Source organism: Trachypithecus francoisi, unplaced genomic scaffold (assembly GCF_009764315.1).
Source record: "Trachypithecus francoisi isolate TF-2019V2 unplaced genomic scaffold, Tfra_2.0 Lachesis_group0, whole genome shotgun sequence".
Taxonomy (NCBI): Eukaryota; Metazoa; Chordata; class Mammalia; order Primates; family Cercopithecidae; genus Trachypithecus; species Trachypithecus francoisi.
This window is the reverse complement of record NW_022681453.1, coordinates 187,156,637-187,171,808: the sequence shown is the minus strand read 5'-3', so window position 1 is coordinate 187,171,808 and position 15,172 is coordinate 187,156,637. Positions and strand designations below refer to the sequence as shown.

The 15,172-nt window shown below is 39.1% G+C and overlaps 1 protein-coding gene across 9 annotated transcripts in view; it reads right to left on the bottom strand.

The window, feature by feature from the left end:
• Nucleotides 1–15,172, bottom strand: part of LPP (LIM domain containing preferred translocation partner in lipoma) — a 731,638-nt gene that overhangs the window by 386,267 nt on the left and 330,199 nt on the right. For all 9 annotated transcript variants that reach the window (XM_033213032.1, XM_033213033.1, XM_033213039.1 and 6 more), the window contains one exon: nt 12,924–13,036. In XM_033213032.1, the coding sequence (XP_033068923.1) occupies nt 12,924–13,036 (113 nt within the window). The remainder of the gene's footprint in view (nt 1–12,923; nt 13,037–15,172) is intronic.

Genomic DNA, 15,172 nt, shown 5'->3' with positions numbered 1-15,172 from the left:
CTTGATGTGTCATCTACAGTTCAGAGAGGAAGTGGCTGTAGGATAGATTCACGCTCCTTTAATCCCCAAGAGAATGACAGAAACTATCAGGAAAGGGAATTTATTCACTTTTTAAGCCTCTCATAAACCAAATTTTTATTTCAAAAAATAATAGAAAACTTACATTTCTTATAAGGTGAATGCTCTCATTCTTGTATCAATCCTATATTCCTTTTAAAAACTATTTGCCACAGAAACTTTTTTTCCACTAGTTGGAGAAATTTTACTTATTTCTATAGTAAGAAAGATTGACATTGACATCTTAACTAAATTTTATTGGTAAAATACATATAAAACTAACTAAAAATTATGAAAACATTTCCATTTAACAGGTCTGCACATAGTTTTCCTGTATATTCCACCACAGTGCTTTCTTCCGATATGTAGTGATACATTTTTTGAAATCTGAAGACAAGATTACAATAGAGGATCTTGCAACAGAACTGGTGACAGCAAATAATGAAACTACTGGGAAAGGAAAGTGACAACTGCTGTTTTGTTTCCCTCACTAAAACTGAATATAAAGGGAGAGGAACAATATAGCAGCGCTGGCCATGGGGTGAGAAATGGACTGGCACATCTCAAAAAGACAGAGAGCTTCATCCCTGCCTGGGACAGTTAATGCCATGGAAGCCCGGAATGCTGCTTACCCTCAGAGCCCCAGAGCGTTCACTGATATAAGATGGAGAATCCTCGGCCGGGCGCGGTGGCTCAAGCCTGTAATCCCAGCACTTTGGGAGGACGAGACGGGCGGATCACGAGGTCAGGAGATCGAGACCATCCTGGCTAACCCGGTGAAACCCCGTCTCTACTAAAAATACAAAAAAACTAGCCGGGCGAGGCGGCGGGCGCCTGTAGTCCCAGCTACTCGGGAGGCTGAGGCAGGAGAATGGCGGGAACCCGGGAGACGGAGCTTGCAGTGAGCCAAGATCCAGCCACAGCACTCCAGCCTGGGCCACAGAGCGAGACTCCGTCTCAAAAAAAAAAAAAAAAAAAAAAGATGGAGAATCCTCCCTACCTTTCCCTTTGCAGAAGTTGTCTAAAGGTTCCAGCGAGATAAAGTGTATGAAAGTCTTTTATTTAAAAAAGCAACGTCTGCGGGCGCAGTGGCTCACGCCTGTAATCCCAACACTTTAGGAGGCCGAGGTGGGCGGATCACGAGGTCAGGTGTTGGACACCAGCCTGGCCAACATGGTGAAACCCCCCTCTCTACTAAAAAAATACAAAAAATAGCCAGGTGCGGTGGCATGTGCCTGTAACCCAGCTACTCAGGAGGCTGAGGCAGGAGAATGGTTTGAACCCTGGATGTGGAGGCTACAGTGAGTGGAGATCATGCCACTGCACTCCAGCCTGGGCAAAAGAGCAAGAACCTGTCCCGAAAAAAAAAAAAAAAAAAAAGTCAATTTTGGAATTTGCAGGCTAGGAGGCCCTGTACAAGTCAAACTCACAAAAGCTAATGATAGAATAATGATAATAATAGCTTAACCCCTCAGAATTGGTATAGACACCCCATGCTGTAATACATTTTAAGTTATATAGTAAGAGTACAAAAATGCTTGACTTTTGAATGGATCAAGCAAAATCAGCTATGAACAGAAAATCTTTCTAAAACATTAGAGTTTCAAAGTACTATATTCAGAAATAAAATATGAGTTAGTGCCCTAGGTTATTGGTGTTGGCATCCTCTACTCCCTTTAACTCCTTCTTTCAGAACAAGGGGTTTCTGTGCCCCTGTTGATTGGATTATGTAAATTACAAAAGAACTGAAGGCTGTGTTGGCCCACCAGGGCTTCCTTACCAAATCCATGGATAAGAGGTATATGATACAATCTACGAGGGGTTTGTCAGAAAATATGCTAGAGGCCAGGATGGAAGATGTGCTAATCTTCCACTAAAGAACTGCAAAGAAAACTACCTCGGAGGTTCCTGGTTACTAAACATCAACATATATTATTGATGACACTGGCTGCTTTTTAAAGATTTAAGAGGATCTACATTCTCTCATTTGTAAAAAGTCCCCGAAATGATTTTGTTATTGTCTATTTAAAAATAAATCACTGCTTTCATGACAATTGTGAGATCTAAGTAAGTTCCTTCAACTCTCGGATCCTCATTTTTATTTCATTAGCTAAATTATACTTGTGCTGTTATAATGTATTTTGCAAATTATAAATCACCATGAAATTACAAAGAAGTGATATTTATTACCAAGGCATTGAATTTGAGAGCTGTAAGAGAGCTACATGATTATTTAATTCAATCACTCATTTTACAGACGAAGTTTGTGGGGGTATTTCTTCTGTAAATATACATATATTATATATATTATACATTTATATTGTATTATATAGTATATATTTATATTGTATTATATAGTATATATTTATATTATATTATATATTATATATTAATATTATATTATATATATAATCCTGAACCTTATAATAGCAAGGGATGGGATCATGGGTGAACTCCGAGGAGGCATGGCGCAAATCAAATGTAGTGACAACTGTGGCAAAACCGAGCACAGAGACCCGCTAGCCCAAAATATCACAACAGTGAAAATGTTTACTACGTCTTAGGACATGTCAATTACATAAAATATTCTTTATGTGCATTATGTCTTTGAAACCTCACAACAATCACCCATTTTACAGAGGATTTCAGTGGGCCACAGAAGGGTTAAGCAGTACACCACAGTCATGCGGCTAGTAAGCAGGAAGCCAGATGTGAACCCAGGAAGCCTGGAAGAGCACTTGCAGTGTTAACCATCGCATTATGCAGTCTCCGAAGCTTTCTTTGGCTTTAGATAATGCTATCGGAGAGCACATTTTCTGTGAAGAACTCCTGACGGGCAGCAAAGTGAGCTTGAGATACATAGCAAAAGATACCAGGAGCTGAGCAGACTTCAAACTGCCACAACAAAAAGGGTGAGGGGGTGGGGCAAGCCTCTTTAGAATGGATGTTAGGGGTATCTAATGAAAGTCAGTGAAATGATTTAATGCGTTTATGCTTTCTAATAAAAAGGACTCTGCCACAGTTTCCAGCACTGCTGGTGACAGCGTGTCATTGAGAAGCAAAGTCACCGATGAAAACACAATGAGGGAGGAAATCGAAGGGGTTTGAGAATTCAACTAGAGACCAATACACACAAGGGCTGGCCACATCTCCTGCGGCCCTCACCTGGCATACATGGATGGCATGTAAGCGAGGGGCTTTGCTACCTGCCTATGGATCCCCAAACCATTAGCCTTGAGGACCCAGATTAACCTTGCTGGTCTGCTCTTGACCTGTGCATCTAAGGGCAAGTCTTCTGCTGGCCTGCATCCCCTAATTACACATATGGGTGAAGACTGAACGTATACACCCTGTAACCACCCTGCGTTTAGATAACTATATATTCCCAATTTAGATAAAAGATAAAAGTTTAAGTGCAAGCTAGCTACCCTGAAAAACAGATATCCAGAGCCACTCCTCCCAAATATTCTCCCCAAATTCAGTTTTATAGAGCATTTATAAGTCAAAAGCAGACTACCACCACAAAAATTAAGAATATAAAAGGGAAGTAAGCAACAGAAATCCCTCCATGTAGTAGAACTATTGGAAACAGAAAACTAATATGAAGAATAGAGAAGAAATCCAATTCTATAGAGTAGGAGTTCATAAAGAAGAAAAAGGTGAAGGAAAGATTAAAATATATTTTCAATATATTATAAGGAAATCGTGACTGGGAGCAGTGGCTCACACCTGTAAACCCAGCGCACTGAGAGGCATCAAGGCAGGAGAAATGCTTGAGGCCAGGAGTTCAAGACCAGCCTGGCCAAAATAGCAAGACCCTCTCTCTACCAAAAAAAAAAAAAAAAATTAAATTAGTTGGGCATGGTGGTACACACCTTTAGTCCCAGCTACTTCGGAGGTGGAGGCAGGAGGATCACCTAAGCTCAGGAGTTCAAGAAAGAAAGAAAACAAAAAAAAGAAAAAGAAAATAAAGGAAAGAAGAAAATCCCGTTTAGATAAAGAAAACCTTGACTTGAGTAGAAATAGCAGAATAGGTAAAAAGCGAGCTGTGTCTAAACACATTTTAGTGAAATTGCTGAATCCCACAAATAAAGGCTATAGACCAAACAAGAAAAACTTACTAAACTGGAAAAAGAATCAGACTGGCATCAGATTTCTCATCTGCTGCACTGAATACTAAATGATACTAAATGATAGTGTGGAAATCTTGGTACAATACTGAAGTAAAGCAAATTTGACCCAAGAATTCTACTTACAGCCAAGCTTGTACTCAAATATGAAGGCAATAATAACTCATTTTTAGATATACAAAGACTCAGGAAATATATCAGGCACGTAGCCTTCCCATAAAAATTACTTGATGAGGCCGGGCGCGGTGGCTCAAGCCTGTAATCCCAGCACTTTGGGAGGCCGAGACGGGTGGATCGCGAGGTCAGGAGATCGAGACCAACCTAGCTAACACGGCGAAACCCCGTCTCTACTAAAAAATACAAAAAACTAGCCGGGCGCGGTGGCGGGCGCCTGTGGTCCCAGCTACTTGGGAGGCTGAGGCAGGAGAATGGCCTAAACCTGGGAGGCAGAGCTTGCAGTGAGCTGAGATCCGGCCACTGCACTCCAGCCTGGGCGACAGAGCGAGACTCCGTCTCAAAAAAAAAAAAAAAAAATTACTTGATGAAGTACTACAGCAGAAAAAAATAACAAAAAAGAAAAGAATCAAGATGATGAATATCAGAAAAAAATAGTAAATAGAAAATAGCACAACAAACAGGTAAAAGTTAGTTTATTACTAATGTGGTTACAAAATTTAATGCAAGAAACAATTCTCAAAAGAGATTTGCTATAAAGTTAAAAATGTTACAACATATTCTCCAAATTATTTTAATACAACTTGGGATGGAGCAGGGAGTAAAAGAATGTTCAAGCATCATTTGGCGTGTTTATTGGGAGCAGGACGTATAAGCAGATCATAATTTTTCCCTCATAGAGAAATAAATTTGAAAATACCTTATCTACATCATTTGATTTGTTTACGTTACTTTTTGTTTGTTTGTTTGAGACAGAGTTTCGCTTTTTCACCCAGGCTGGAGTGCAATGGTGCAATCTCGGCTCACTGCAGCCTCCGCCTCCCGGGCTCAAGCAATTCTCCTGCATCAGCCTCCGGAGTAGCTGGGATTACAGGCACACACTACCACACAGAGCAAATTTTTGTATTTTTAGTAACAACGGAGTTTCATCATGTTGGCCAGGCTGGTCTCGAACTCCTTGACCTCAGGTGATCCACCTGTCTCAGCCTCCCAGGTATGAGCCACCAGTCCCAGCTGGCATTACTTTTTTATAAGTAGAAAAAGACACACTACTTTTTTGTAAGTTAAAATAAAAAAACAGTAAGTACATTTCACCTTTGAAGAAACCACTAAGACTCTTGATGAGAGAGACAAATTGGGATAAAACTTTCACTGACTCAAAAAGAACCAACTGTAGTTTCACTTAACTTTGAGCAAAGGAAATTTTCTGTAATATGCAAGCATAGTAAATTACTCCCTATACAGAAACTCAGGAGCTAAAGCAAAGCTAACCTCATTGGTTTTCCCTACATTCAATAGAACTAACCACCATCAATTTGCCTATAAGACTTTTTTTTTGGTACAGAAGTTAACCAGTCTTTCACTGCAAAGAGTATAAATGTGCCACAAATTATTTCATGGTAATGGTGGCAGTGGTAATCAGGTTGATATGGGTGAGGAGGTGGGTGTGTGTGTATATATACACATTCTCCCCTATCAATCCCAGGGGAAAGGTTTATCTCTTTAAATAAGTTCTTAAAAAGTAAAGAAGAGAAACTATGATATTCCATGAAAAGGTTCCTAATGCTAAATGAAATACTGGAACACTCCCCTGGACTCTAGGTCAGCTACTGTCAAAGGGGTTTTTACAAGTCCAGACAACAGCAATGTCCATCTTCTTATCTGAATAACCAAACGGATGATGCTGCTGAGCCAAAAGCAACCAGGAAAACTGTGACATTTGCTTCTAGAAAGTCATATTGACCAGAGCCAGTGACATGCCTAAGAGCCTACCCAGCCTTAATAAACACTCAATGACCTACATATGTGGACCATAAAAGTAGGAGGTAATTGCAAAGCAAGCTGCTCCTGCTACTTCTGCTACTTCTGCTGCTGCTGCTGCTGTTGCTGCAGCTACTGTTGCTGTCAGGGTCACAAACAAGCTACAAATCAACTGGGGCTTGCTGGCCCAAGAGGAACTAGGCAAAGGGCCAGGAAGAAATAAGCATCTCAATGATCTCTTTGGTGTGTGTTCACGGATCAAGATATCCTTGTATTCTCACCCTACAGAAAACAAGCATTTTAGGATACATCAAAGCTTTTGCTGACCATGTTGTTTTTGCCCTGGCAACATTGCCCACTACCTCTACTCTTAACCTCCATAGCTGGGATGTCTTTTCATACCCAGCCTCCTCCTCCTTTATCACACTAACTGGCAGCAGAAAGAAAAACTTTTATGATAAGGTGGTCCAACCCATGTAAAGCCAGATCAGCTGTCTATTTCTGTGAGTTCATGAATGAACGTGGCCATACTGTGGATTTTAGTTCTTTATGTCTAAAAGTAAAATCCTGTTTTTCTATACCTGAGATCATGATAGCCCTAATGGAATCACAAGACAAAAATTCCAGTGCCGGCCGGGTGCAGTGGCTCACGCCTGTAATCCCAGTATTTGGGAGGCCGAGGCGGGCAGACCACAAGGTCAGGAGATCCAGACCATCCTGGCTAACACAGTGAAATTCCATCTCTACTAAAAATACAAAAAAAATACAAAAAATTAGCCAGGCGTGGTGGCGGGCGCCTGTAGTCCTAGCTACTCAGGAGGCTGAGGCAGGCGAATGGGATGAATCCAGGAGGCAGAGCTTGCAGTGAGCCGAGATTGTGCCACTGCACTCCAGCCTGGGCGACAGAGCAAGACTCCGTCTCAAAAAAAAATAAAAAATTCCAGTGCCAGTTTTGCTAAAACTTGAATTGATTTTCAAATTATCATTGTTAAACTAAACAAGTAAAATTAGTAAGTAGGAAAATGAGGCCAGGCATGGTGGCTCACACCTGTAATCCCAGCAATTCTCAGCCTGCCTCAGCCCCCTGAGTAGCTGGGACTACAGGCGCCTGCTACCACGCCTGGCTAATTTTTTGTAATTTTTTTTTTGTTTGTTTGTATTTTTAGTAGAGATGGAGTTTCACTGTGTTAGCCAAGATGGTCTGGATCTCCTGACCTTGTGATCTGCCCATCTCGGCCTCCCAAATACTGGGATTACAGGTGGGCAGATCACCTGATGTCAGGAGTTCAAGACCAGACTGACCTATGTGGTGAAACCCCATCTCTACTAAAAATACAAAAACTAGCCGGGCATGGTGGGGCATGCTTGTACAGTCCCAGCTACACGGGAGGCTGAGACAGGAGAATCGCTTGAACCCAGGAGGCAGAGGCTGGGCAACAGAGCAAGACTCTGTCTCAAATAAAAAAAAGATTATAAGCCACTATTCATCATACACATCTATGAGCTTTGAATTGTTTTCATAAGAATAGATGCTCAAGAGCTTTTGGAGGCTGACTTTAAAATAAACAATTTCAGAGATTTCTCTTCTTTTCTTTTCCGCTAATTCTGGGCCTAGCTCATGTTACTCTGTGCTTACTCACTCCTTTGAAAAGTAACATCTCTCAGTAGCTTTACTCATCAACTCCTTGAGACATACAGTACCTGTCTCTCTCCCGGCCTGACTATTCCTCTGAGTTTGCATCATTTTTTAAAAGGGGAAAAAAAATCAGTGTGAGGACATCATAAAGGGACACATTTCTACTCAATAACAAAGATAAATTTTTAACATTTGAAGTAATCACCAATGGACAAAACCCCTCTGTTTTCTAATGTGGAGGGACTGGAGTTACGTTAGCAATCCTGGCCATTTTGCAGGACCGACCAGAAAAGGAGAGATGAAAACCAGAGGTATGCAAATACTGAATAGTAGGCAAATAAAAGCAAGCCAAAGGACTGGGAAACAAACAGAGAAGCAGAATTAGAAGTTGTCAACTGGAAGTCACCAAGAAAAGACGAACAAAGATATCATAAAAAGAGGAAGTTAAATATTGAACCCCTGAATTCAAAGCCATCAGATGTCAGTAGGTAAGTCCCCACGGATCTAAAGGAAGTCTACCAGACAATTCAGAAATGTTTGCATTGGGTTTCCTGCAAGTGCAACATGTTTTGCCTTAATTTATGTTAACAGTATAACTTGGCATCCAACAACAGGTCTGGGGATATCACCCTTGTATTTAAAATAATAGCAAGCCCCTACAGTAAATTGTCAATGGTTTCAGAACAAAGAGTAGGTTTCACAGCTAGAAACACAAGGCCTGTCACACTTACTTTGAGCTCTCCTTCCTCTGTGTTTTAATTCTTTTATTTTATTGCTGAACAATCCACTCCCCTATCTGAAAATTAAGGTCCCACCCAGCCATCAAAGTTCAGTTCAATTTAAATTGTTTCTATGAATCCTTCTTACCTATCTCCAATCACAGTTAATTTACTTCCCTCACTCTCCACCACTAACTTAGGACTTAGATTATGCTTCTGATCAACATATGATGACTAAAGCATAATTTACCATAAAACGACTTAAATGACTGTATACGCATCTTCTGAATGTGATTCTGAGTGCTATATCTGATCTATCTCCTTATCCTGTAGCACTGCCTTACCTATCATAGTTACCCATAAACATTTTGTTATCTAGGAAAAAATTATAAGATTCAAACAACAGAAAGGGACTTGAATGTATCCACTCTAATTCCCTTGCAAGCCTGAAATTCTGAGACATGTACCTTCTTTGTAATCACCCTAAGGAATGTTATATAATACCTGCCTATGGGTTGACTGAAAAGAGGAAGAAATTACCAACTATGAGGTCAGATGAGAATAAAACCAACTGGCCGGGCTTGGTGGCTCATGCCTGTAATCCCAGCACTTTGGGAGGCCGAGGCAGGTGGATCACAAGGTCAGGAGTTCGAGACCAACCTGGCCAATATGGTGAAATCCCATCTCTACTGAAAATACAAAAAAATTAGCCAGGTGTGGTGGCAGGTGCCTGGAGTCCCAGCTACTCGGGAGGCTGAGGCAGGAGAATCACTTGAACCCGGGTGGTGGAGGTTGCAGTGAGCCGAGATCAGGCCACTGCACAGCAGCCTGGGTGACAGAGCGAGACTCTGTCTCTAAATAAATAAATGAATAAATAAATCTAACTAACTGACCGTCCCAAGGCTGAGATTCAGAGCATAAACCTACGATGCCACGTTCTAACGCTATAATCACTAGCATATATGTCTACTTACAAGAAGTATTCAATTTATACTGAATGAATGAAGAACAGATGAATTAATGAAGTGATTGCTAAAGTGTCACTACAAACATCACAGGCGTGGAGGTCACGCTGATCTTGACAGAAAAGCAAACCAAATCCCTCACCTGTTTTCCAAGTTTCATCTTTCCACATGAAAATGAGAATTGTTAAATCAATAATCCTTAAGTCTAAATATTGAGTTGCCTTTTTTGAAGAAATAAAAGCTTATAGCATATATCAAAAATTCAGACAGCCAAGCAAAACTCTGGCATCACCTGGTCCTTCCAAATAAAAACATGTAGCCCTCTGCAATGAATCTCAGAGCCTTGCAGTCTGATAGAGGACTAAAGCAATACCAAGTTCATGGGCCATCTGGGAGAGCAGGAAGAAGGTCAAGGTCAGGAGTCAAGATTTTTCAGATTCACTAAGAGCTCTGTCAGAAACAAGAGGATCCACACCTTCTTGGGTCTCAGTTTCCCCATTTCCCAAAAAAAAGGAAATTAATTTAGCAAGTACTTGAAAGGACTGTAACTAGATGCCTGGCGCCAGAGTTGGACTAAATGATCTCTAAGGTCCCTTTCTGCTCTCAAAATCTTACAACTCTTATAATCACTGTTAGTAGACACTCTTTTGGCTCTGACCTGAAAATCTGGCTGGAAACATAAACAGTCTTCTACATAAAAACACACATTTACCAGCTATAATTTGGACTTGGCAACATGAGGTTGTACCATAGCTGAGAGGAAAATGTGCAAAATCTTCTCCAGTGATAATGCTACTTTAGGCTATACCATGGCTCATATCTATAGGTGGTACAAACCTGGGCCACAGCAGGGCCAAGCCACTATCACATCTATGTCACTTCTACACAAGAGGAGGGCATGTTCATTTTCTTATCAACAATCTTCCATATGAAGTGTCTCAAAAATAACAGGCCTCTCCCGACCAGATTTGTCCTTTTCCATTTGGCAAACTGTATTTTATTTTTTGTCTTCCTCCCTTCTGTTTTACAGAGAACATAAGCCAACATGGCAACAAGGCGTTTTGTTTATTTCCTTTCTCTTCAAAAACAAAGCCATGGCTTCAGTACATCTAACAGAACAAGGTCCACCCAAAAAAAAACTTTTCATAAACTTTTGAAAGCGCCATGTTTGAATTTTTTAATGGAACCCACTGGAAAATCCTTACTCTTCTTCTTATGTATTAATAGTGATTATCAATATGACATCAAAGTATTTGCATAGCCCTTTCGGTTTAATACTTTCAAATCCATCTGTATTTCATTTAATTGTAAGAGGTATATATATTTGTTTTGTTTCTAATGAAGACAAAACTGGGACTCAGCATGCCTTGCTCAAGATCACACAACTAGAATAAGCTATGTAACTAGTTTTCAATCACAAGTCTTCTGTCACTACTTCAAACAACATTGTAAGATCTAAAGATTTAAAATGCAACAAAATAGTTTCTATGAAAAACTAAGAGAGGAAACAGAGTCAGTGACTTTAAAAATTGTACATAGTAAACATTACGCAAAAAACCAACCTCAGCAAAATACGACCAAAGGTATATTAAAGGCAACGCTAAGGATTTCTTCATTTTATTAAAAAAATGACTAAAACTAAGAAAAATCACTCATATTGGTTTAATTTGCCAAGGGTTCTATCTGTTGCATAAAATAAATACAAACTTTATAGGACTCTTGTTCATCACTGGCATCTGACAGTTGATTTTATTAGTATACACCAAAACAAAATGCAAGAAATTCATGGCCTATATTAGGAATACACATATTTTTTAATAGCCTTAAAAGATCTAGACTCCAAACTGAACTGGAACTTACTGGTTACAACTACAACTTACTGATTTCAAATGACAGATAATATTAAAAGCTTTTTCTACTTCTTAATATCTACTATATGAAAATACACTCACCAAGAAATCTCTATAGCTCATTCCCTCCTCTCCTTCTCCAAGTCCTCATTTAAGTGTCTCCTTCTCAGTGGGGCCATACTGATGATGCTTACCCTAGGTAAGCCCTGACCCCCTCCCTGTTTCCCCACTTATCCACTCTAATGTACTCTGTAATGTATACATCTTGTTTATTGCCACTAGTTCCACTAACTTTTACGTTCCCTGAGGACAGAATGGCATCTGTCTTTTTTGCTAGAACATTCCTAGTGCTTGAATAATGCCCACATAGGAACACAGAATATTTGTTGAGCGAATGAATCATTTCTTTCTTTGTCTCCTTCAACCTTAAATTTAGGAGAAAGAAAGGCAAATAATAGAACAAACCATTTAAGCAGTTGTTACCTCAGACTTTTTCTCTTTTACACTTCTTATTATAGGATATTTTAAACGTATACAAAAGTATACGTTTAAAAGACTGCATGCCTATATCAAAATATTTCATGTATGCCATAAATACATATACCTACTTGTACCTACACAAATTAAAAAGAAAAAAATACTGTAAAACAAATGATAAAATTAATGAGCAATAATTCAGTATATTGTATGTTCCACAAATGATATTAGGTGCTTTTTAAAAGGTAGACTGAATAACAGAATAAACTTCGATGCACCCAACAGTTATCAAATCATAACCAACCCTATTTCACCCATGTTCTCACTCAGCAGTTTCCGACCCTTATTATTTGGAAAAAAATTACCAGACACCATTCCATTTTATCTACAAATATTTCCAATGTTTCTCTAAAAGACAAAGAAGACTCATTTTTTTCTTCAATATATCTATATGAACATAGTTACACCTAAAACTATAACAATAATTCTATTACTTTGTTAGATTTTCTTCTTGACATAAAGCACTTCTTCAGCTTAAATGGTGGCAGCTTTCAGCAGTTACCTATGATCACAGTCTGAGAACCACTTCTAATGTCACATCTGATTCCAGCCCCGAGTTACTTTGCAATTACCACTCTCTGGAAACCAAGAGTTCTATATAATTGATATGTATAATGTGCACCCTTGAACTTACCCAGAAGAGAAAACCCTAAGGATATTTGATGTTGCTTTTGCTAGAAAAAATGTTGCTGACCACAAGGATCCACATTAACCAACTACAGCCTTAAAATGTCAGCCTTACTCATTTGGATGCAATATTTGTAGATAGAGAACACAGCAATAAAAAAGACATGGCTGTATGTCCTCCAAAATAACAAGGAAATATTGCCTTCTCAAATGGTATTCCTAAAAAAAATGGCTTTGGGATCTGAAACAAAATTAGTAGGCAAAAGGAGTTTGAGGGCTTCGGAGGGTAAGCCAGCAGAACTCTGGGAAGGTTGAGTAGGGTATGTTGCATTAAAGTACCTTAGATCTTTGTAAGTTGTAAAGCTCTCAATAGGCCCCGGATAAATGTTTATCCAGCACAGAAACAATCAAGAAATTCATGAGCTCCCTAGGATCGCTATAAACACGACTTCAACTTCAGCTCTTACCTGTACTTTGAAAGCCTCTTCATCAAGAGGTGGTGGAGGAGGAAAGTTTCCAGAGATAGATGGAAGGGCACTGGAATCATCTAGAGGTGGAGGTGGAGGTGGAAGAAAATCACCTACAGAAAAGAAGTACACACACGAAGTTAATAAGGATGCAATGTTATAGTACTCTTATGATATATTTGTTGGCATTTTACTTCTTTATAATTGGCTTTGACACATAATTTTTTGTACTGCATAGGAATTATTCCCCATCTTAATTAGTAGCCTTAATTAGTAGTCTTAACTTTCAGAAGAAAGAGGATCAGATTTGATATTGAGAAATGGTATAAAAGCTAGTCTAGAGGGGTCAATATATTAAGTAAAGCAAAGAGTGAGCTTGGGTGGGGGATAGGGTTACCGAATTTTATACGCCTTGGTGCTTGCCCTCAATACATTTTCAATCAAATAGAGTAGGAAAAAAATTGTACACAACTAAAGATAATACAAGGTGTAATTTATGAAGATGCACGAATAACCTCTGGAAATTAAGATAAAGTGGAGGATCATGGAAGTCTCACTGGATCATATAATTTTCCTGAAACATGATGTAGAAAGCACATCCATCCTTGGCAGAGAGACAGGAGAATATAGGCATGGAGATCAGAAAGTTCAGAGCATAGAGAATAAAAAGCAAGTAATGACATAGGAAAAACATGGGACACAGGAATGTAAAATAATGTCAATGGGTTATAAAAAATATGTGATAAAATTAAGCTTTTTACATGTTGCACATCGAAAAAGGGGTTTGAATTTTATCATGCATGCAGCAGAGATACACCAAGGATTTCTGAGAAAGAAACACTTGGTTACAATATGATTTACTAAAGACTAATTTAAAAGTCCATGCAGGACAGATTAGGAGAAAAGAATAAGAAACAACCAATTTAGAAATCCATACACAATCCAGGCAAGAAGTAATGAGACTTCGAGACACTGAGAAAAACCGAGCATCTCTCACCAATAAGAGTAGCACACTGCTGTTAGAGTTATTGAGGAATGAATCTAATATCTGTGATCTGAGTTATACACATATATCCAAGAGCTTTATGGTTCCTGATATGAAATCTTTTTAAACAGTCTGCAAAAAATTGTATTGGAGAAACAGAAACTTCTACCTTTTAACCTTTTCTTTATTTGTTATTTTCCTATTAAAAATAATGTTTTTGATGTGTTGGAGAAGAGATCTTTTCTATTTATGGATGAGTAGCTTTTCCTTGCATTTTAGTTGCACAACACTTAGTGGGGTAGGGCAGCAGTCTCCATCATTAAATGAGTTGCTTTTGGATATTACCAAAACATCATAGTTTAGGCCCTCAGAAATAAAAGTATAAGAATGGAAGAGTGAGCACAGTAGAATGACTATGAGTAGGTTTCATTGTTCTGATACACCTTTGAAATGGTTCAGTTGGCCTCTATTTGCCTTATAAATAACCGTCTTAGAATTGAAAGTATAGCTAAGCCAAGAACTGTCAGGTCTAGCCCCAAGCCAAATTCAGACTGCTAGCAATCAAAAGCACTATCTCTCGAGTACTCTGCTTACTAGACTCGCAGCATGCCAGGCAGTGTGCTAAGATTTTCATACACTGCCACCGAATCATACAACAACCCTCAGTGCTGATGGTTCTCAAACTTTCAAGTTCATCAATATCTCCGGAATGCCTTATTAAAATACAGATTTCTGGGTCCTGGATCCAGAGATTCTGATTCAGTAGGTCTGGGGAGAACTCCAATAATTTGCATTTCTAATAAGTCCCTGGGTGATTAATGCCTTTGGGTTTGAGAGCACACTTTAATAACCATTGCATGTTATTACTACTTCAGACCCACAGGATAAGAAACGTTCAATAACTTACATCATAAAGGAAATGTTCTACTTCTTTTATTCTGTGGGTGCACAAATCTGGGGAAATAATTTCTCCATATCTTTATGATGATTATAAATCCCATAAACCTGTATTCATTCCATTCAGTAGTTTTAAACATTGGTTAAATACCAGAATCACCAAGGAAACACATTTAAAAATGCTGATGTCTGAATTCCATCTCACAGCAATTCAATCAGAATCTTGGGGATAGAAGACAGGGAGTTAGGGGGTCAGGCACGAGGACACCTACAAAACCTAAATGATTCAAACCTGCAGCCAGGATTGAGAAACTTTCATTCGGCCACAGACAGCATGAAAAAGCATTTCATACCTGTTAATTAAAAT